We start from the raw sequence: 23,618 nt of genomic DNA, 5'->3' as shown, positions 1-23,618 counted from the left end.
TATGGCAGGCTAACATTTTACTTTGAAAAAAATAAGCATGTAGATTTATAAATTGATTGTAAAGATCCAAAGTGAAGAGATGGAGAGAGGCACAAGCTATCTGCTTTCCTTACAACTGGAACTCTAAAAAATATAAATAAATAAATAGGTCTCTAACTACCCTGGTTTGTTTGTTTGTTTGTTTTTACCTCTCATAGGAATGAACGTGTTTGCATTTTTCTCTCTAGGGCAGTGAGGTAACAAAATATACATTTTTTTTCAGTCTGTAGAAGAGTGATAAAACGAGTTGTAATGGAAGCAGTGGTGCCCGGATAGCGGTTTTTGTTTTGTTTGTTCGAGATTTGAATGATCAGGATCCCAAAGAGATGTGCAGAAGAGAGTGGCTTGTCTCCTTCCTCGGAGTAAGAGCCAAAACAAATCAGCCCCTGATGGTCTGGGCTGCAATGCAGCTCACTGGATAATTAACTCCATCTTGCCAGTCCACCCTAACTGTTTATTTAATGTCACCCTGCATTACCGTCACTAGCACTTTCCTCTGAACAGGAGGAGCTGCAGGCTTTCACCTCCCAAAAGGAAATTCTTCTTAGCTTAGACAGATGTGGTACTCAGGATGTACATTAGTTGAGAGAGAGAGAGAGAGAGAGGGAGAGAGGGAGGGGAAAGCTGAGTGAAAATCCAGTGGAAGATAAGCACTCCCCGGAGCTCTCCTTTTGTGAACTTGCTCCAAGGTAGCATTTAAGGGGAAAGGGGCCCGTGTGTCCTACATTCATAAGAAGTGGTTGTGACGCCTCATTTTCCAGAAAGGTGATTGCCACCTCATGTTGAATGGGAGCTTATGGTTCAGACTCGAGCCATTGGTGTCCCGAGGCTGAGCTTCCTCAGAGCACAGCTGAAGGAACAGGAAGAAGCCAGCAGAGTGGGTGGGGGTGGGGAGAAAGGTAAATGCTGAGTCGTGGTGGAACGGGAGACAGCAAGAATGGAGAGTGACGGAGTGAGTGACAGCTCAGGTGTGGACAAAATTAGCCTTTTTTTCCCCTTTGAGTAGCACAGAGAATGAGACCGAGACACACAGGGAGACAGGCCATAACACCCCCCAACCACAGGGGTCATGCACCCCTTCCCTTTCCCTTCTGTGTTTTCAGTATAGGGAGAGGAGACTGGGCTAGGAGCTCAGATCGGTGGAGAACAGCGTTTAGGATGCATGTGTTTGGAGGTGTCATATTCTGTCTGTCCCTCTGTGTTTCTCGGGACGGTTTGGAGATTGAGATGGCATTTTCTGGAGCTGCCGGCGGCGGTGGACAGGGGACAGGGTTTCAGGCGTAGGACTCCAGCTGGTTCTGTTTGTCCAGGTGTGGGAGGGGGCGGCGGTCGGCTGCCGTCCTGGACTAGCCCGGCTTTTTCGCACCACGGAAGCAGAAGCCTCGGTCCCCACGCTTCCCGCTTCCAGGAGAAAGCCACTACCACCCCCTACCTCCATACATAAATACATTAGGGCTACAGACAAATCCTCATTGTTCAGAAATAAGCCGAGGAGGCCGGACGACTCCCCTCAGCGAGGCAGAACCAGGCAGAGAGGATGGGTGGGAGGGAGGGAGGCGGGGGCCGCGCGGATCCGGTGTCGCGTTGCAGATTCCCACTAAAGATAACGAAACGTGATCTATTTTTCAGAACAGCAAGTGGATGGGAAAGAACCTTGACAACACAAAACTCATTTACTAATGGACTGGTTTTGAGTTTCTCCTCCCTGGGTCCGCAAATCTCCCTTCCTGATCCCTTGGCCTAGTCAGCCCTCGCAAGCTATGGCGTCCTGCACAAGGCAGGTGGGCGGCAGCTCCCGTGTGCGTCGCCCAGAATCTGAACCGGGTTCCCAAGGACCCCCGGGCAGGAGCCGCTTCCGTCAAAGCAGAGGGAAAAGATGAACACTGTTGCCTCGGCTGGGATCCGAGTCTCCGCATGGCTGCACTGAGATGACCCTAGTTTCATTGAGGATGCCCTTGACTTCCAAATCTGTAGGTAGGGTAGGAGCCCCCAAGTTCTTCTTGATGGTAAGGGAACTCCAAGAAACCCAGCTAGGAGACTCAAGGCGTCTTGCTTCAAGCCAGGAGAAAAACAAGTAGGTCCCAGATACAGGATTTTGATCCAAGGCCTATGTCAGTCCAGCAGCTCTTCATGTTTTCGCCGTGGCCTTTTGGTCCCCTGCTTGTGTGCCCGACCACTACCCGCACTGCAGAGGCACCCGGAGTCTCTCGGCCAGCGTCGCCCTACCAAGTCCGGAAGCTGCCAGGGCAGCAGGGAGCCGCTGAGTTGTTGGGTTTCCTTTAAATTCCCGACGCATCTCTGCTTTTCATGCGATTTGCATTGACAGCAAAGGTTTTATATTACAGAACAACTCAAACCTTTCTGTGCGCGATTTAAAATGGATCATTTGGTTTATGTGGTTTGTAAATTCATGTCATTTTACCTCTTTTAGTGGTTTTCAGTGAAAGGTTCCATTTGGGGAAACCTTATATATCCAAGCCAATAATTATCATTTATAACAATTGGTTCTCTTAACCGAAGGATCCAAAGAGCAGGTAGGCTCCTTGGTACAAAGTGCATAGCACTTTTTTTCCTTTTCAGTTAAGTGATCTATTGGATTAAATGGGGGCGGGGGAGACCGTCGTGTCTCTGCCTATGGGGGGAAAAAGTACCTCTCATTTATCTGGGTGCGGGTTGTCACAGAACTTACCCCACTCCTCTTTCCAGTTGTCACCAGCATCTGGCACAGTCCTAATTCCTTTTGAACAGAGATTTAAAAAAAAAAAAAAAAAGGCCAGGGGGATCTGGAGAATGCCAGGGAACTGGTGGCCATACACTGCCATCTCTCTCCTGTGATCCTCTGTAAATGTATACCTGTAGTTATCAGTGCTTTATACCTCCCTTCTCTGCAAAGACTGTTAATTATAAAGTACATGGGGGCACTCCACGAACCCTTTGTCTTTTAAAAGACACGACTGTGCTTATAACTCTCCTCCCATTTTAATGGTGCACACTTGTTCCAGGCTTTAGGGTACTGATTTTGAGAGCCCGTATCAGTCCCCATTCTGGTCCTCACACAGCTGCCATGTCAATAAGGACTGTTCTAAGCAGAGACATTCCTCTTGGCAGGACACTGCCGTTCCTTAAGACCTCATCTGAAACGTCATGAGCACTAAAATAAGACAGGGAGGGAAAATTACCAGGCGCATAGCCTAGGGCTCAGCAGTGCCAGGCTTCAGTTTAGAAAGTAAGCCACTGGGCATACCATGTGGCAGTAGCTCTTTTGAAATAATACACACCCATTAAACACGTTTTTTTAAAGAAAAAAAAAAGCCTAAATGTAACGATGTATCAGCATCTGCTTCCAAGGTTTAATTGCATGGGATAGACCGAGTTTCAAGGAGGCAGAAAGCGTGTGGGAACTCATCAGAGGAGAGTCTTCCTGTCTGCTTGCAGTCTCTGGGGGGAAGCAACCTCAAGGTGGGAACCCTTTATGAGTGTGAAATGCACGTTACGGGGCGCATTGGACTGGGTGCATTATTTTAAAACCACATAAATAATACAAAGGGGAACCCTTCCCTCACTTAGACCTCAGAATGCAAAAGGTTCTGTGGTGCAGTCTCTTTGGCTGATGAAATCAAAACACTGAAAGAAGACAAGCAAGTTTAAAGAGCCCAGAGTTTGCTCTTGGCTATTCTCTAAGAGGGCACCCTGAAATCAAAAGCATTTTTGAAGTGTACTTAAAATTCTGTTTTGAACTTATCTAATCAGAGATAAGTATAGTCATAAAGTCACTCTCCAACCACCATTTGGCTTCCCTTATCTCCACACATTGTTCTTATCTGCTGCTAGTCTTAGCTACCGACAATAGATTATCTTTATTTAGAGAGGCTAATTGTTTTCAAAATCTTTTTAATAATTGCTTTGGAACAAGGTGTGCAAATGAGGCTTAAGATAATTACGGCTCCATTTGTTTGTGTAGTTTTACTAAGCATTCTCCACACAGAAACAAAATAGCAGATGATGGGACTTAACTTGCAGGACGCCTCTCATTCGGGAGCAAAATAGGCCAGCCTTGCAGCGTGCGCGCGCATACACACACACACACACACACACACACACACACACACACACTCACACGCACTTTATTTAATCTTCTTGGAGCCACGGTGCTTCTAGCTTTGAGGGCAGTGTCCCTCCCAGAGCAGGGCAAGGATTATGTTACAGCCCTACGGTTATTGGAGCTGGGCACAGTTTTATTTAATTTACACCCCATCCAGAGCCTTTTGCGTGAGGTTCTCAATACATGCTTGCTAACCGGCAAGTAAAGCTTTTCTGCATTCATGGGCAACAGAGGTGGCGCTGAAAAACTCAACCGTGCAAATAGGGAAACTGAGTCCAGAAGTCTGTCGACAGCGTCAAGATACTAAACTGCAAATGAAGCACGGGTTGTCTCCATCCACTCGGTCTTTGTGACAGGGCCAACCCTTCTCCTGATGCCACATCCAGAGGCCCTTTGAGAATGAGGGGAATGTTGCCCAGATCAGAGTGTTTGCGCCCTTTGGGAGGCACTGGGGGTTAGGAAGGGGAAAAGGGGAGGAAATTAGTTTTTGGCTCCTGGAGCTGATGCCAAACCTGGGAGAAGCCACTCTCTGAGTGTCCGCAGCCCAGAACCCTAGTCTGCTCTTGTATTATTTATCGCGTTCCATAAGCTATTCATCAATCCATTATTTATTCATCTCAACATTAAGGTAATTAAATATGAGCTCACCGGGAAAAGCCAGGACTGCAAGGGACAGGGATAGGAGTATGGCGAAGAGGGTCATTAGAACGTCTACAGTCATTGATTTGTGTAGAGATGCGCGAGGCTCCCCTTCCTTAGGCGACACCAAAGAGGGCGCCGCTTTGCGAGGTCCTGACTTGCTCGCTACCCTTTCCAGCACCCTAGTTCCCTCCTCCTGACCCCACCCCGCTTCCCACCTCTCCAGGTTCTTCTCCCTCCCACCACTCCTCATCTCCCCCTAGCTCGCCAGCTTCGCCCTCCCCACGCGGGGCGGCTGGGCGGCGCGGCTTTGCTGCCCGGCCGGGCGGCGCGCAGGCTGGCCAGCTTCGGATAGGCGCCGCCCGCAGCCAATCAGCGTGCCGGGGACGCTGCGCGCTTTAAGGCCGCTGCGGGGAGAACAGAAACCAAGTTCCCCGGCAACCAGCAGCATCCACCCGGCGGCAGGCGGGAGCCAGCGAGGCCCGGAGGCTGCGGAGTGCGCCGGCTACTCGGAATCCAGCGCGCCCCTTACTTCTCTCCGTCTTCCTACGCCTCCCACCCGCAAGGTCCAACTGGTCTCTTCGCCAGTGCCAAACCTGGGAGGGGGTTAGGAGCAGCCGCGCCCCCCCTCCCCGCGGCGCCCCCCCCAGTCCCCCCTGCTTTCTCAGATCCTCTCTCTGCCGCGTGCGCCCGGGCCGGTGCGCCCCGGCAGCGCCAGCCATGTCGATGTTGCCGTCGTTTGGTTTTACGCAAGAGCAAGTGGCGTGCGTGTGCGAGGTTCTGCAGCAAGGCGGGAACCTGGAACGCCTGGGCAGGTTCTTGTGGTCGCTGCCCGCCTGCGATCACCTGCATAAGAACGAGAGCGTGCTCAAGGCCAAGGCGGTGGTCGCCTTCCACCGCGGCAACTTCCGCGAGCTCTACAAGATCCTGGAGAGCCACCAGTTCTCGCCCCACAACCACCCCAAACTGCAGCAGCTGTGGCTGAAAGCGCACTACGTGGAGGCCGAGAAACTTCGCGGCCGACCCCTGGGTGCCGTGGGCAAATATCGGGTACGCCGAAAATTCCCGCTGCCGCGAACCATCTGGGATGGCGAGGAGACCAGCTACTGTTTCAAGGAGAAGTCGCGGGGCGTGCTGCGGGAGTGGTACGCGCATAACCCCTACCCCTCGCCGCGGGAGAAGCGGGAGCTGGCCGAGGCCACCGGCCTCACCACCACCCAGGTCAGCAACTGGTTTAAGAACCGGAGGCAAAGAGACCGGGCCGCCGAGGCCAAGGAAAGGTACGCGGCGTGCTTGCCCGGGCTCGGGCGACCCCGGGGAGTCTCACCCTTCGCTCCTCTCTGCCCCGCTCCCACCCTCCTCGGCAGGCATCGCTACCCGGTCGGTACTCGCCCCGCTGCGAGCAGAGGTCTGTGGAGTGGCGCCCCGGCCTCTTCACTGCGGCGCTGCAGTGAAAGTTCACGAACTCTCGAGGTTGCTTGCTAGGGACCCGGCCGCGTTTGCGTTGAGCACCCGCGCGTGGGGTTCTTTGGTGGGGGAAGAGTGTCGGGAACCGCTGGCTCTGGGTTTGTTTTTCCTGCCTTCCTGGCTGGCTGCGGCGAAGAGAGGGGGTGGGCCAGGGAGGTTGTAGGTGGGAGGGAAGGGGGTGTATGGTTCGGTGTACGCGAGGGAAGCCGTTGGGTGCGGCGGAGGGTCCCGAACCTCCGCCCTTTCACTCCGGCTTGAAGTTGGTCTGAAACGTCAGCACCAGCCCCCAATGCCTCCGGGGCTCTGTTCTCGCTCGCTCTCTCCGGCTAGTGTATGGATGAGAGTTCATTCCGCCTGAGTTGGACAAAGGGAAGAGTCTTGTGAAGAAATACCCCGAAAAGAGAGATCTGGGGGAGTCGCTACGGGGTGTCCGATCCGAGGCCCCAAGCCGGGAGAAGACTGCCGCCTGCCGCGCTCCCTCGTGCGTGGCCGGGTTGCTTTCTCCGGCCCCGCCGCCGCCGCCGCCGCCGCCCCGGGCGAGGAGAGGGGCTCCAGTCGCTGGCTTCTCGCGTCCTGGAGCTCGGGAGCGAGGCTTTTTTTTTAGGGGGTAGGGGGTAGGATGAGGGGAGTCTCTGCCTCTCCCTCCTCGCGCAGCCACGGCGGCTGCTAGGCCGGGGGGGTTCTCAGCGGAGCTTCTGGCCGAGGTTCGGAGGCGCGCAGGGCAGGCGGCGGCGAGCGCAGCGCCGAGCAGAGCTGCTGGTCTTGGGGACCCGGGCGCAGGGCCCCCGCAGGCTGTCCTTTGTTCACTGGCAGCTCCGGGTCCCCAGATCTGGTTTCCAAGTTCCCCTCTGGGTGGGAAACCACAGAGCCTGCCCAAATTCCACCGAAAGGGGCTCCCCCAGAGTGACCTTGCCGGGAAGGGGGAGTGCAGACCGGCCAACGCGCCGCGAGGGGTGGCTGCCGGCGCTGGCAAAGCGGAAGCGGCGTGCAGGGAAGTCCAGAAGTTGACCGGGACCGGGTGCGGGGACTGACCCACGGCCGTGCCGGGACCGACCGGCGCCCAGGCCGGGGCGGGGCGGCCAAGTTCTCCCTGCTGAGAAAGGGTGGGAGGCTATGGATTGTTGGCGAGCAGCTGGAGAGGAGGGCAGGAGGGGCTGAGAAACGAACTTGGAGCGACGACCCAGAGGTTGCCCGGTTCCAGCTAGCCTTTAAGTTTACAAAACGGCCGGTCCCCGAAGCCAAGCGAGTGCCCACTCCCTGGATGAAATCCGAGAGACTGGCTAAGCTCCCTGTGTTTACTCAGGTCACTGGGCCGCTCTGGGCACGGCTTCCCATGACCTGTCCTAGGTCTCTGAAACCCCAGTCTCCTCCGGACAGGGGCCGGGAAACTGGTCATCTAATTGTTTCCTCAGATGGTGGCAGGCCACTGACTTGGGTCACCGCAAGCATGTGTGTGTGCATTGGGCAGTTTGTCCCCGGATCATTTCTTTATCGAGACAACCATTTGTCCGAGGGCTTCCAGTTACTTGGGAGGACGGGGCTAGTTGATCGGTACTTACCCATAGCTGTTTGAACAAACTGAAAAAACACTTTATTATTATTATTGTTATTATTTTAAATAAACACGGCTCATCCGACTTTGAGGAGTACAGAAGAAACGGCGCGGGGGGGGGGCTGTCTCCAAGCAGCAGACTCCCCGTTTCTCCAGCCGGCCTCTTCACCTCCCCCATGACCCTTGGGGATGGGTGGGAGGCATAGCTCCTCCATTTGGGTTGGTGACAGATTGCACAACGCCCTTTCCTCCTTCCAGCCCCCCCCCCCACCTCCCCCCTTCACCTCACACTTTTTTTTTTAACCATATGGTGTTGTCCTCTATTTCTCAGGGAGAACACTGAAAACAATAACTCCTCCTCCAACAAGCAGAATCAACTCTCTCCTCTGGAAGGGGGCAAGCCGCTCATGTCCAGCTCAGAAGAGGAATTCTCACCTCCCCAAAGTCCAGACCAGAACTCGGTCCTCCTGCTACAGAGCAATATGGGCCACGCCAGGAGCTCAAACTATTCTCTTCCGGGCCTCACGGCCTCCCAGCCCAGCCACGGCCTGCAGCCCCATCAGCACCAGCTCCAGGACTCTCTACTAGGCCCACTCACCTCCAGTCTGGTGGACTTGGGTTCCTAAGTAGGGAGGTACTGCGGCCTTGAAAGGGGGTGGCGACACCTGGGGACACTTGTACATAGAAGTCAGGAACAACTTCCGCAGCTTGTTTCTGGGGTTCTTTGCGCATAAAGGAATGACGGGCTTTCACAAATGTCTTTTTTTAAAAATTACAACCAAGAGCGATCTCAGTCGAGCACAGGCTCCCTCCTCTCTCTTAATGCTCTTTGCATTTCCCCTCCCACTGAAAGGTCAGGGGACAAAAGCACCCCGTCTTGGTCCTGGACAACCCAGGCGTCCATTTCAGTAGCCTCTCCCTCCACCTCTTCTTCCTCGTCTTGCTCGTCTTCCTTCTCCTCCTCTTCTTCGTTTTCTTTTTAGTGAAGATTAAAAAATACAAATCAACTGGATTTTAATTATTTCCTTTTAATTTATTTATGGAGGAATGGTTTAGAGAAGAGGAAAAGGTAGTGAAGAGAAAGAGAGACATGTCAAAAATAACGAAAGCAGAAACCCTCCAGGCTGAGAGGAGCTGGCTGCACTCTTAAGATGAATAGGGGGAAAAATATAATCATAGCTGGTTTTGATGGGAAAATTAAGTTTACATTTTTCATATTTAGTGTTAAATAATTTTATGTAGATTAAAATAAAATAACAGTATTAGTGGGGAAAGAAGTGCCTAAATGTCTTAATGCTCTCTATGTGAGGCGGTTAGAAATAGAAGTGACATTAGTAATACAACTATTTTTGTCAAATTTAGTGGGGGTTTTTTGGTGATTGTTTTCTTTCTTTTTCTTCTTATGACAAACTCTAAAAGTGTACCAACCAGGGAGAGGAACCCACTTTCCAAAAGGTCCTCACTTCTGCCCTCCGGGCTTCCTATGGTCAGGCTGCCCCTTCGAAGGGGACTCCTCCAGTCCAGCTTTCTCCTTGCAAAAGGGTGCCAACCAACCTGGCCGCGACCTGGCATTTGCTACTAAAACAGCATGTGTTTCTAGGCTTCTTTTCTATTGTACCCACACCAGTCTAAACTAAAACCCAGCAGACCACCAGGAGTGCGGTTCTGCTTCTGAAAAAGGTGAGTCGTGCCTTGCTGTCACGGGGCCTATTTAAAAACAAGTTTTCTTGCTTACTTGGTAGCAGTTATGAATTGCAGGGTATTTTTTTTTTTGAAGTCTATCACCTGAAACCAAGGATATCAGCTAGGTTAATGACAGGACAAAAGAGAAGAACGTTGGCCTTGGGTATTTATTTATTTTTTTATTATTTAGAAATGCAGTTCTGTTTACCACTGTTGCTTCTCCACGGCGTTCACATGTTAACTCGGCTCTTCTGTGTTAACCACCTATGAGAAGACTGTGAAAGTAAAAATAATTTATCTGCTCTTTTGTTGTTTTGAAAAGGGAACTCGAACACGGATTTAAAATTATGAATTGATCTGTACAAATAAAAAGCAGGCCCACCAGGAGCTCTTTTCTCTGATAGTGTCCAGAAAAATCCCAGTAATCATGAAGGCTCCATGTTCTTTTTTTTTTTTTTTTTTTTTTTTTTTTTGCCTGGGGCAAAATGATGTATCTTCTGTATTCAGCTTTTAAGACTAGTGAAACAAACGGCGTTATTTATTAAAATTCTACTCAGGATAACGGGATTGGCTGGCTTGTGCTTTGTAAAATATTGTTCCCCAGGGAGAGTCTATTTATTTCCTGACATGACAGTTTCATAATTTTGATTTTTCCTCATCTATAAATGTCAACATTAATATATTTCTTTCTTACCTTTCCCCATTGTTCTTGGCCTGAGTGGAATGAAGTGTGTATGTGTGTGAAATTAAGGCCTCCCTGTCATGAGTTTTGTTTTGTTTTGTTTTTTTTAACCGTCGAATTGTTTTGTGTTTAAAAAAGAGATGGTCACTGTGCTTTTAAATACAATCACTTTTACTTATAAAGTCATTTTCCCTTGGTGATGGACAGATGTGCACACAGCCGCTCAGAGACCATCATTTGGGCTGGGAGCTCCGGGTCCCAATCTCCCTTGTTAGTGTTTTGGATCATTAAGTCGGTGTTTATTTAAGTCACTAGGGTGTTTATTCTCCACGTCTTGGGCCACGGAGAAATGCCACCCTCTGCAGGAGGGGCTCTCACAGGGAATCGCCACACATTCTTCACATTCACTCCCCAAAACAAACACCCGGCACAAAGATAGCTTTCAGTGACCCTGACAGGCTTCAAAAGAGACCGCGGAAATCTCTCTGGAAAATAAGGAAGGGCCAATTACTTTAATTTCTTACATGCCCTCGCTTCCTCCTCCAACTACCCCCCACTCTTGCAGCTCCTCTTGGCATAATTTTAGAGTCGTGGAAGTTCTGTCTCCCAGGGCGCGCCGGCCCACTTCCTGCTGGTTTGGTTGGTGGATCTTGGAAAAGTCTGCAGGTCTGGCTAGCAGCTAAGGCGGCGGGTCCTGTAAAAGCCCCCGTGATTACTGCTTGTAAACTCGTTAAAAGGACAGTTTTCTGTCATAGCCATAAACTCTTTGTAAAAATCCCTGGCACTCGATCCAGAATGTGCATATTCCAGATGTGTTTAATAAGAAATTGCACAATCTGCCTCTCTCCGCCATCCTCGGCTCAGTCTGCCTAAGAGCGGGACGAGCAGGAGGAGGCGAGAAAGCTGGAGATTGCTGAGTTTTCTTGGCAATCATTTTAGGGCAATCATTGGGGCGGGGGGAGGGGGACTAACTATATTTTTTTCCCTCGAGGAAATCTTCGAGAACCAGCTGTTGAGGGGCATCCAATTTACCTTCTCGGAGTCAAAGTTTAACCGAATGCGAGCCACTTTTCGTTTCTCCTCCACAGATTTCATAGCGATAGCCAAAAATAATTGTGCAGCCTCTTATAAAGTGGTTTTAGGACGAAACTTCACAGCATTTGCCAAGTGAGATTTAAAAAAAAAAAAACAACAACCAAAAACCACCAAATCGAGTGATGATTTCTAAAACGTCTGTAATCTCACTACAAGGACGCTGGTGACCCCTTGGCTGAGAAAGAAGCTTCCTAAGTGTTCTGAGGCCAAGGTGTTGGGCCAGCAGTTCCTGAGTCCTTGGCTTAGCAGGTAGGGATTCAAGAACCTGGACTCAAGACCACTGGGGCTGGTCGCCTTAGGTATTGAAAACTATTTTCTAGGCAAGGACAGCTTGGTCTTCATCTCGAGATAGGGTGGAAGCTCCCAGTGGGACCATGCTGGTGGGCTAGCTCCAAGGTTGCCAAGCATTGACTCCCGGGCCAGGTTGCCTTTCCTGCACCCTCCGCCGAGGGCCCTCTTCTGAGAGCCACCCCAGCGCAGTGGTCCTCAGGCTCTGCACCGTCCGCTTGCTTGCAGAGGCGCGTTCGTAACGGCCTCCCACGCCTGAAAGTCTTCCGCGGGGCCCACGGGCAGGACTCCAGACCCAGGATCAAGAAGCTCGTGGCCTGTGCTTCTTCAGCTGCTGAGAACGGGCGGGCGAGCGTCTGTCATCTGTCCACTCGGAGGCTGTTGGTGGCACTGAGGAGGCCCAGGCAATCCTGGAACGCAGCTATCTCTGCTCCCTGCGACTGCCAAAGAGAATCGCACCTGTCTCGGGACCGGGATCTTGTGGCACGTCCAGGTGCAGGGTCCGGTGGGCCCCTGAGAAGTCCCTGAGAGCAGAGGAGGCCAGGCTGGCCTCAGGGGGAGAACACAAGGCCTTGGGCAGAGCCTGGTGGGACAACGCAGCAGTCATCCTGGGCGTCCTGGGTGATCTCCCAGACTCAAGGCTCGACCTCTCTGATCAGTTCCTGCCGCACGCCAGTGGCACAGGACGCTCCATGGCAGGGTGGCATCTGGCCTTGAAGTGGGGTTTGTCTCCTGGCTGCCTGTGGCTCCCAGCGCAGGTGTCCCAGCGCTCTCAGGCTTCATGCGACCTCGGCTCCGACCTCGGCCGTGCAGTCCATTCCCCAGCGGCCCTTCCCACTAGACTGGGGCCTCAGCTTTGGCTCTGTGGCTTAAACGCCTTACGCAAATGCTGTCCAAGCAGTGCCAACCAGGCCTGGGGAGTGAGTGGTACCTGGCTTCTAAAGTATATCCTTTCGTGCAGGGCAGTAGCTTTGCTTCCAGTGAAGCCCGGTCGCGGGGGGCCTGGGGGGCAGCTACCTATTCCCTTTGTCCAGTCCCAGACCCAGTGGGAAAGAACCAACCCAGCTGCGCAGCATTCTTGGTTCTGGCTGTTGAAGTACAAACTCTACCCAGATTTTATAGAGGTGGGTGGTATTGACAAGCACAGGTGTGTTAGTCCTTTTCCAAAGCTTTTTCCCAGAAGGCTCTAAAAAAACTCCTAGAGCACCTCCTCCAACGGTTCAAAACCAGAGGAACCAGTGTCTGTGGCCACCAGGAGCATTTAGCACTGAGGGTACCCCAGCAAGGACTTAGTTCCATAGGCTGCAGGCATGCTGGGTTACTTTAGTCCAGAGGGGACTTTTGAGCACCCCACGTTCATAGAGACTTCTTCGAAGGTCTGACTGGGTCCAGAAAATCCATCTGGAAACGTCTCTAAGAGGCGGGTGGGTTAGGTAAGAGGTAGGTGAACCAGCCGGGGGAAAAAAAACTATAAAAAATTTAGGTACGAAATGTTGGCTTTTCTTCTACCCAGAAAAAGCGCTGCCCTGAAAAGGCCTCATTTTCTTGCGCGTTTTAAACTCAGAACACACACACACACACACACACACACACACACACACACACAAAACTTCGTTCCAGCTGATGAAATTGGAAACCTGTTCTCCTACTGAGGACGACAATCGGGGTTTTAGACGCTGTGGTCCTTTCAGACAGTGAGAAACAACATCGCAGTAGCATTTAAAAACAAAGAAAAGGAGCCGCTGGAGGCGCGTGGAAAGCGTCTGCCCGCTCTCCCATCCTCTGATCTTCTCCTTTTAACTTGTTAATGGACAGCTGAGAACCGGGTTCTCAGCAGGTAGAGTACAATCCCACACGTCCTTTTGGAAAGAAAGGTGCTCACTATGCTCTGTTACCGGATGCGAAAATATTCTCCAGGGTCGAACAGAACTAAGTAGGGAAGAAACGGAAAACCGAACATCAAAACCAAGCCTTATTATTGAAAGGGGAAATAGATTTTTACATACACTTCAGGGAGCCTGATGTGATCACTCAATTGTAATTAAAAAGGTGGAAAGATACTGAGCGCTCTTCTTCCTTATCATCAGTGACTGCCATGGAAAGAAAAATAAGTAGAGAGATTCTGGACCTTTATATAATAACACCGCCTGCAAATTATACCACCTACATCTATCTGGTCCCTTTTCTGACCTTCCCTCAAAGTTACATATATTTAAAAAAAAAAAACAAAAAACCAAACCAGATACTTTATAAGACTGACACAGATCGAATCAAACAGGAACACCATGGACTGATACAGCCAATTTTACTTTAATATGCCATACAAGTTAGTTTAATTTGGGACTTTAAATGGATTATGACTTTTAAAATGCCATGACTCATTCATAATAGAAACGACTTTGGAGGGGGCAGGGGGGGATGGTTCAGGGTCTGAGCTGATGCCCGTGTGGAATTTAAACAACAGTCCCAGAATGCATAGCTTTTCTGGCACCAGACATTGTGTCTTGAGATTTTTAGAGAATACATCTCATAGAGGGAGCCAATGTCCTTGCAATCTGTAGATTCCAGGCAGCATGTCTGTGAAATTGACTTTTTAGGTGTTCCATGGACATTTAAGTATTTTTACAAACTCGGCTACTGCCCCACCCTCTCCACACACACCTTTTTCCTCTTGCCCTCGGGCAAGGCTTTAGCTGCTTTGCTAAAATTTCTAATTTGACTTTCCCATCACCTAAGTGTTTTAAATACTTGAAAAAGACAATGGGATTGTGACCTCTGCCTCACCCAAGAACAAAACAATCCAACACATCAAGCCCACATAAGTGTGACGTCTTTGGTTGGCTCTCACACCGATCTTATATTACTGCAAGCGTCTGTCTGTGACAGCGCCCCTCTTAGTTGGCGCTGCTTCTGTGTGGCAGTGGTGGGGACTGGTATGGGGTTGGGGGTGGATGGAAACAAGCTTACAGAGAAATGACCGCTTTGAGAGCGAGATGGCGTACTCTGCAACACTGTGCAGAGTTCACTGTACCTCTAAGCCTATTTAGTACATTAGTACTGAATTGATTTAGGACGCTTTAAAGGTGGACGTCGGGGCAGCCATGTTTTAAAGGTTGAGCTGGATAGAATGTCAGCACTCCTTAGTGTCTATAAGGTGAAAAGAACATTTACACAATTGGACCTTTGTCCGCCTTCAGATACCTGTGGTGAATATCTTCTATGCATTGCTGATGCTATATAAACATGACATGCTTCCCCTGAAGTCAAGGCAAGGTTTCTTTCTTTCCTTCCTTCCTTCCTTTCTTTTTTCTTTTCTTTCTTTCTTTTTTTTTTTTTTACATTTTAATTGAAGAATAATATTGCTCAGGGCTCTACCTCTAAGTACAAATCACTAATCTACGAAAATCAGTTCTGGGAATCTGGAACCAATGGCTATTTTCAAAATAAACAGACAAAAATCTTCATAAAAAAAGGTCAGGAGGATTATTTTACATGCTGTACATCTCCTGGTTTCCCACAAAAAAAAAAAAAAAAAAAAAAAAAAACTTTGTGTGGAAGAACTAACAGGCAGAATGATAATAACAGACTCCTTAGTATTTCTACCTGAAACCAGTCTGTTTTAACAGTTCCTAACTAACTGTTCCTGGTTAGCTCTTCCAATATTAATATAGCTTAGAAAAAAAAAAAGCTGAATGCTTTTCTATTTTCCCTCTAAAAAATTTCTCCCTAGAGAGAGGAAGGAGTGTAGAAAAAGAAAGACATAACAAAACATAAAATAGTATGATTTAAAATTCATACTACAGTTCTAAAGCAAAAAAAAATATTATCTTCAAAGAGCACAAGAATGTAGACCTTTCTGCTTTGGTCCAGCTAAAGCAAGAATGAAATCAGAATTAAAATGCATGGGGGAGGGAGACTCGCTCTTCTTTAGGGATGAAGCACCTAGTAGGTTGCTCAGGCTCCCATGGGTGACCCTACACCCATGTACATACTAGCAGCACTGAGTGGGCTTTTTAAAAATAAAGTACATGAAGTTAGGGTGGGGGTTGGGGGGGAGATGAGAGGCGTTGGGGAGAGGAAGTGGAGTAAATTTGATCGAAACACATTGCATACATGTATGAAATTCCCAAATGATAAATTAATAAGAAAATGATGGGGAGATTTTGAGAGGTTGGTCTTACACAGAGCTCAGTGTGGATACTCTACATACTGATGGCTGAGGGAAGAAAAGACGAGGGAAAATCTACTCACAGAAATTTCTTAGGAACTCCTCTTGGAGGTTTCCCCCTTTTAGTACAAGCAAGCAATGGCATCCAGGTAGGCAAGATAATGGAATCTACCTGAGCTTAGGGGTTATACCCATGGCTTCTAATAGGCGACATGGAGACGTCTCATTCTACCCCCAATCCAGGGAACACTAGAGGCCAAGAAAATGCCAAGGAGGGTGGGATGCAAGGTGTTGCCTCACGTTCTGTCATCATTGGGTGTTTGTGTATGTTGAGTTTTCTGAAAAGTATTTTCTGTTCCCGCGGGGGGCGGGGGGGGGGACGACGACAAGAAAGAGTTAATTTGATTTCTGATAGGTTTCACACGGTGGCCAGGTCTGCTAAAAAGGAGAGGAAGCAGAGACCAGCCCTATGATTAATTCTACCTGTTTTTTTCCCATGAGCGATCACCTGCTCCAGGGGTCATGAATAGCAGGTAGCTCTCCTTCTCCTGGGCTCTGAGAGCCTCGTTTGTTTGGTGACAGCTGAGTGACAAGGCCTGAAACCCGAGCCCACGGCCGGGCCTGATGTGGGGATAAAAACCCTGGATGTTCCCTCAAACATTTCAGGAAATGAAAGTTGTAACGCGATCCCCCCCTGCGCCCACATCTTCCCCCAGCCAACACAAAAGCTCAAAGGAGCCTTCTCGGATTGAATTCGGCCTGGAGTCGGTGGAGGGAAAGCGGAGCCCAGCTCGCAGGGAGGGAGGGAGGGTGGTGGTGGTAGGCTGGGGCCTAGGCTGGCAAGTTTGCCCAGAGCCCGAAGAGGAGGAGGCAGCGGCGAGCAGGGCGAGCAGGGCGGCTGGGCCTGCACTTCTGCTGCGTCCCATCGGCCTTCGTGGGCTGCTCCTGCAGCCAGCGACGCGGTGAAATCCGTCTTCAGGGTCAACCCCCGGTGGGAGGAGAGCCTGAGCCTTAGCACCTCCGTCCGGAGGCCTGGCGATCTCCGAGGCCCCGTGGCCATAGCGCAGGCCCAGGCCTCCCCTCTGCCATGCCCGTTTGCACGGGGCTGGGGTGGGGTGGGATGGATCCAGAACCCTCCTAGGCCAGGCCTTGGGCCTGAGCGTCCCTTCCGAGCTGGCCCCGCAGGCGGGTGCCGCTGCCTGGGTCCCCAGGCCGAGAGGCGGCGCGAACGAACGCCTAGGCCTCACTCAGCACCCTCCCGCCCCGGCCGCCCTCATCAGTCAGCGGCCTCCATCTGCCTCTGGGCCTCGCGGCCCTGGCGGTGGAAGCTTCCAGCGGGTGCCTGGAGGAGCGGGGGCGGGGGAGGTAATGGGAGAAGCGAAGCCGAGAAGTGAACGCTTGCTCCGACCCCCACGCGCTCCTCCGTCGGTGGCTGCTAGGAGCCTGTCAATCACTGTGCCCAGAGTGGGCTCGAGCTCCGGGGAGGTGGGAGGAAACCGAGCCAGGGCCCCTCTAGGGAGAGTTTTCCTTCTTAATGCAACAGCTGCGACTGTTCCCTTCACCCCCGATTTTTTTTTCCCTTCTTCTCCTTTTCCTTTTTCCTGCTCTGCACCAAGAAATCTTCCCCAGACAGCATTATCAGTCTTCATCTCCCGAATCCTCACGGTGATGGCGAGGTCCCCTCTCCCCCTTAAGCGCAGAAACAGGCTACAGAGAACTGATACTGATCCAGGAAGCAGAAGAGCGCCGTCAGAGATCCCTCTCTTGCACACACTTGCAAACTGTGCGCCTTGGGGAAAGTTAGCTAATTTCTCCGAACCTTGATTTCCTCCTTGGGAAAACAGGAATTATGGTACACTGTGGGGAAGCCTAAAATAAGCCGGAGTATTGAATATAAAATGCTCAGCACAATAGACGTATAATGAATAGTAGCTATAATTATAACATCCTTGAAGCCTCCTTGGATTGCCACAAAGCTGCCTGGGAAAATTCCCATGATGCTAGAGTTTCCAGTGAAGGCAGATTATAGTCATTCCTCCTTTTGTTTAGAACAATGAAAGAAACAAATTATTTTATAGTGAACTAAGGTTCGATTAGGCTTTTTTTTTTCCGAGGATGGTCAAAACTGAAATATTTCTTGAAGCTCTAGGTGCAAAATCTAGAGGTCTAATTCCAGTAACCCAACCCTGGAATGATATTTAGTCTGTAGTACTTGGATTTGCGATCTGTATTCTTTATGATTTGAACTCCTACGTTGATACCATCATACATAGTAGAATTCCATTGGTGAAAAATGAAACCCTCTTCAAGGTGCCTTAGATGACAAATTACTTAGAAGGGAACTAAGGCATTCAGCTGAATAGAGAATTTAAGGCCCCACCTAAATATGTCAACATAAGTGTAGAATAAGAAACTACTTTGAAGATTTAATGCCTTGCTGATGTTAACACAGTGCTGGGTATCATGGTACCTGATAAATATTTTTTGAGTAAATGAATGGGCTGCTGAGACGATGGAAAGTCTTCAGATAGAACAGAATTCCCAGGGTTGGAGTTTTGCAAGGCCCTCTTGGGTACGTTTCTTCTCTGGTGACATTTTCTAATGATCACCGGAGATGAATAGCTCATTTCAACATATAAAACACACCTTCTCTGATGTCAAGGACTTTCTCATCCCCTGTGTTACTGAAAGCAAAGCACTAAGCTGAAAATTGCTTGAAGAAAAAAGGAGAGAGGGGAGGGAGGGAGGGAGGGAAGGAGGGAGGGAAGGAGGGAGGGAGGGAGGGAGAGAGAGAGAGAGAGAGAGAGAGAGAGAGTTGACCTTAAGGAGGAGCCTCTTGCACAGTGATCTTCCACAATTGCATCATTGTTTTTACTAGAAGGAACTTTTTGTATCTCTTCTTTAAACATTACATTTTCCCCTCTCCAGTATCTTCATTTCCTTCAAAAGAATCCTGGCCAACTAAAAACTGTAAATGTTCGAATTTTTGGTTTAGGAAACCAAATTTACCACCAGTCACCCTGTATGTGTTCAGAAGAACCCAACACCTGTTTTCTGTTTGCTTATGAAATCCTATGTTATACTCCCATATTCCTTGTAGAGATGAATCTTCTTAAATGCATCAAAACCTATATGGTGTCTTGTGCATATATGATTGCATTTATCTATATGCGTGCATATTTGGGCATGCTGTAATGTTACTTTTATTTGTAAAGATGTGGATGTAAGCACTGTACAGAAATGAGTAGAAGATAAAGTGAGCTATCTGAATTTATGGAATTACTTATACTAGAGAAACATTTGACAGGAACTATGAGTATATTGCTGCTTAATCCTTTGCATATTGTGAAATAATTTGCACAGTGCCAGGGCCAAGAGTTTTTAAAATTATGTTTTTCTGCCACTGCTCTTAACATGACTGGAGTAAAGAAATATGCAGCATTTTTTTCTCTTTCTGAATTGTTTCAGCATCCACATGTTTAGAAACACAAAAATATGTCCTTGTGCTCACTGAAAAAACAAGGAGAAACAAGAAAGATCATTTATGCTGAGGAATAAGTTCATTTAAATTAGATTAAACTTTGCAGAGGGTGCTTCAGGGAGGTTTGGGTAGATTCCAAGCCTTAGCATATCATTCAAGAAACGAAAGGCCTTAGGGCATTCCAAAAGGCATGTCCGCTCTAAATCAGCATCAGTTCATTTCAAATAGAAAATATATGACTGAACTTGAAGGCTGGATAAAGCTGGGAGTTTTGTTTCCACTCTGCAGATGCATCGTAGTGAAATAAAGCGAATGTGGCAATCTAGGCCCCCTTTTCAGACTAAAGGACTTGCACATGACTGCCAAGGCTGGAAGTCCCTGCTCAATCAGTCAGCTGCCATGAAACTGAAAGACTTTTTTGTCGATAGGCTCAGAAATACAGTCACTCTCTTCCTACTGGAAATTACTTATAGAGAAAATGAAATAGCCCTCATGGAACACTTACAAGATAACAAAGCTGCCTTCAGCATATTTCATGCATGGCATTTTATCATTTTAATTATGGGTCAATTGCAGATAACCCTGTAGTCCTTCAGCTACTGGTTGTATCCCCCCTCCTTCTGATTAAGACCAAAAAAATGACAGACGAATATCACAGTTTCATGACAAGTACAAAATTTCAATATTAGTCAGCTGAGCAAAGTCAGATACGAAGCCCAAATTTTATTTTTTTCAGATTTTGAACTTTCAGTATCCAGGTAGTGGCAAAATTGCAGTCAAAAGATTCACTTGGCAAATGCTATGACTTGAGACCACCCTCCTTTCTACTAACAGATCACGAACAACGTCAAGATAATGAAGACTTTGATTTAAACAATTACTTAAGAATCGATGAAAATACATTAAAAACAAAAAGAACCATTTTTTTTTTGGCGAAGATTGAGGTAAAACTCACAAATAAAATTAAAGATCGATCTAGTCCTCCATTATGTTCCATTATGAACAACACAATGATGAAGAATGACTAATTTTCCTAACTGGTCCTCTCAGCCATACTTCCTTTGAGAGGGGGAACCAAGGGAAGTATGGTAATGAGGATTAGGAGGGTCAAACACTGCTAGCCAGTGGGTGTACTACGGATTGTATTACCCGCAGGAGTGGAGGCAAAATACCCATAAAATAGCCTTTCAGATTCAGTTTGTCTCAGGTTACATTGTGAAATGCAGTGGTTTGGTGCAGTTGTATACCCGTTGGCTCTGGAGAATTAAAGGGAATTGGGGTGGGCCAAGCATTGTACAGGAGGCCTGCAGGTGGTACCAGGGGCACTGGGTTTGTGGTTTCCTGTGGGAAATGCTTTTGGTGATTGCTTGCCCTGCTTGGTAGAGTGAGAGAGAAGAAGGAGAAGGTCCAGGGCAGGCTTTGTGGCTCCTTGGTTAACAGGACAGTCTGTATTGTATTGACTAATTTCACACAGGACATTACTTGTGAATTCATCATTGGCCCTTTCTGACCCAGTACACTGACTGGTAAAAGCTAGAATTATAGTTCTTTATAGACTAAGGCGGTTGTAGCTGGTCATATTTCTTAGCTGAGAGAGAAAAGCTCAATTCCTGACGAGACAGTTCCCTGTAATTTCTTTATTCTCTTGACAGAGATATCAATAAACCTGATATCCCAGCTGGAATTTAAGAGTGAAACCTTGCATGTGTTCACTTATGTTCCAATTGTAACTAGAAGCAGTATTCTTTTTTTACTTCCTATTCTGGACTTTAGTGGGCTGGACTGGGGGCAGGCTGTCACCTTAATGGCTGATCATGGAAGGCAGTCTATTTTGATATATTTCCTTGGTATAACTTTTAAAGAGTAAACAAAAATTATCACATGAATATCTCTATTAGAGAAAATATGGTATTTAATAAATTTGGGTGAATTATTGAGACTCTGGTATTAATGTCATTTTACCTACTATGTGTCTTTGTGACTATTGGTTAATGTTTTTAGTAAAACTTTAGTTAAAAAAATCAATGATTGGGCTTTATATAAACCAGTGGGTTATTGAAGATGAAGCGCCATCTCTGTAGAATTTGTAGTTAGGTCAGCTTAATGTCAAAGAAAAGTCTTATTTTTTTTTTTATAAAAATGTTTTTTTTTTTTTTTAAAGATTTTATTTTTTATTATGTATACAGCATATATGACAGCAGGCCAGAAGAGGGCACCAGATCTCATTACAGATGGTTGTGAGCCACCATGTGGTTGCTGGGAATTGAACTCAGGACCTCTGGAAGAGCAGTCAGTGTTCTTAACCTCTGAGCCATCTCTCCAGCCCCGAAAAGTCTTATTTTAAACCGACTATTTAGAGACAGTCAATCCGATGAGCAGTGAGTTCCTAAGGAATACGGTTTTGGAAAACAGGCAAATATCAGATCTCTATTTCCTCAGCAGTTTGACCCATCTAGTCTTCTCCTAACACTCTATATCCCTTATTTCTTTGTTATCTTTCTATTTGACACATTCTAACGACTTGTGCTAGGTAGAATGGATGCAGTTGTCTTTCAGACTCCATCTTTATTGAATGATTGATTCATTCATCAGTAGTGGGTAGTTAAAGCAAGCCTAGCGGGAGGCAACATTAGAGTTGGCAATGAAGTTGGATTAAAGGGCATAAAAGCAAATATTTTCTCTTTTCCTGATAAAGCTGTACTTATAATGAGCCAAGGATTTGAAAAAGGCAAAATGTAATGCTAGAAGGGATTAGATGACAGGGTGAGCTTGTCCTGCCTGCTCGAGCCGATGGCTTTGCATGTGGGAAGCAGACATGTCAGAAAGAAAAACAAAACAGAACAAAACAGCCCCCTCCCCGACCCTGGACATGCCGGCACAGAGATCTCTGCTAAACTTCTGTGCCTTTTGTTTTCACCAGGAACGAATCCAAATATTTAGATATGTTCTCAGTGTTGCATTTAAATTAGACATCTTGCCAAGAACGAAAGTTCAAGAAAAGTGAAATTGCTGGCCATGTATGTGCAAGAAATGTCAGGAAACGTCAGGCCTAAAACAGGAAGCGTCTCGGGAGAATTTAGACTCAGTACTGTCTTTGTGATAAATGTGAGGAAAAGGAAGGAGTGTGTCTTTGGTTCCCTTTATCCTACCCCTTTCCATTTTCAGAGCGCAGGCCATCCAGCCCAGGGCCTTGAACTTATTAGGCAAGTACTTACCCCACCCTAAACCCCAGACAGGGTTTCTCTGCGCAACAGCCCTGGCTGTCCTGGAACTCACCTTGTAGACCAGGCTGGCCCAGAACTCACAGAGCTCCACCTCTGCCTCCTGAGTGCTGAGATTAAAGGAGCTTGCCACCATCGCCCAGCCTAGGCAAGTACTTCGTACTAAGCTATTTCCAGGGCTTGTTTAGCTCTTATGGGAACGTTTTTCTACCTTGAGAGTTTGACAATGGTTAGAAAGCCATGATTTTGAAAGGCCTCTTTGTCCTCCTGGTTGTATGATTTAAGCTGCTTGTCTCAGAAGGAATCTGCTTGTGGTTACTCATTAATCACAGAGTTAAAGCTGAGGTTATACCCATGTTAAAGAGTTGACCAGTTGAGTATATAGAAAGAAGTCTTCAAACAAACAAACATGAGTGAGGAATTATAGTTGAAAAAATATTCACCAGCCAGGTGGTGATGGTGGTGGTGGTGGCGGTGGTGGCACACGCCTTTGATCCCAGCACTCAGAAGGCAGAGCCAGGCAGATCTCTGTGAGTTCAAGGCCAGCCTGGTCTACAGAGCGAGATCCAGGACAGGCACCAAAGCTACACAGAGAAACCCTGTCTTGAAAAACAAAAACAAAACAAAACAAAACAAAAAAATCAAGAGTATTCCACAAAATGGTTCTTGGGTCAAAAGTAGCCGCAGCAGTGAGAATTTGGCCATGGACTTCACTTATAACTGTATATGGGATAGCCTTATTTCCCTGACCCAATCTTGACAATATCATGCTGGTAGAAACTGAAAACTGTTCAGGCAGCCTTAGAGAAATGGGAAGCACAGTCCAGCAAGCATCACACATTTTTATAAGGAAGATGCAGGCTGGCTTCACTGAGTGATACATAATAAGACTATCATTTATGTTTGAGGATGATAAATGTTTTTTTAGCATAAAAGTCTTAAAAAGAGGGTATTTATGTTAGATTGTGACTCTAGACGTTTGCAACGCAGTGTGCATTGAAACACTCCAAACAAAAATGGTGCCTGGGAGCCGGGCGTTGGTGGCGCACGCCTTTAATCCCAGCACTCGGGAGGCAGAGCCAGGCGGATCTCTGTGAGTTCGAGGCCAGCCTGGGCTACCAAGTGAGCTCCAGGAAAGGCGCAAAGCTACACAGAGAAACCCTGTCTCGAAAAACCAAAAAAAAAAAAAAAAAAAAAAAAA

General features: G+C 48.0%; 1 protein-coding gene and 1 long non-coding RNA gene across 2 annotated transcripts; one reads left to right on the top strand and one right to left on the bottom strand.

The window, feature by feature from the left end:
- The first annotated feature begins 5,230 nt into the window (after positions 1–5,230).
- Positions 5,231–9,901, top strand: Six1 (SIX homeobox 1). The gene is made up of 2 exons (XM_006992725.4): positions 5,231–6,060; positions 8,131–9,901. The coding sequence occupies exons 1-2, from the start codon at positions 5,501–5,503 to the stop codon at positions 8,423–8,425; spliced, it is 855 nt and encodes a 284-aa protein (XP_006992787.1). The 5' UTR covers positions 5,231–5,500; the 3' UTR covers positions 8,426–9,901.
- Positions 9,902–10,652: 751 nt separating this feature from the next.
- Positions 10,653–11,965, bottom strand: LOC143268447 (uncharacterized). Its single transcript, XR_013044370.1, has 2 exons — positions 11,197–11,965; positions 10,653–10,858 (listed from the first exon to the last, which is right to left on the bottom strand). It is a non-coding gene; the product is annotated as an uncharacterized LOC143268447 (long non-coding RNA).
- Positions 11,966–23,618: the final 11,653 nt, after the last annotated feature.

The sequence above is a fragment of the Peromyscus maniculatus genome, chromosome 14 (genome assembly GCF_049852395.1).
Source record: "Peromyscus maniculatus bairdii isolate BWxNUB_F1_BW_parent chromosome 14, HU_Pman_BW_mat_3.1, whole genome shotgun sequence".
Taxonomy (NCBI): domain Eukaryota; kingdom Metazoa; phylum Chordata; class Mammalia; order Rodentia; family Cricetidae; genus Peromyscus; species Peromyscus maniculatus.
This window is presented reverse-complemented; position numbering and strand designations above follow the sequence as displayed.

Bases quoted from the DNA above. Each gene is read 5' to 3' on its own strand.
- Six1 (XM_006992725.4), top strand. From the start codon at position 5,501: ATGTCGATGTTGCCGTCGTTTGGTTTTACGCAAGAGCAAGTGGCGTGC. The intron at 6,061-8,130 runs GTACGCGGCGTG...TCTATTTCTCAG, and splicing joins GCCGCCGAGGCCAAGGAAAG to GGAGAACACTGAAAACAATA.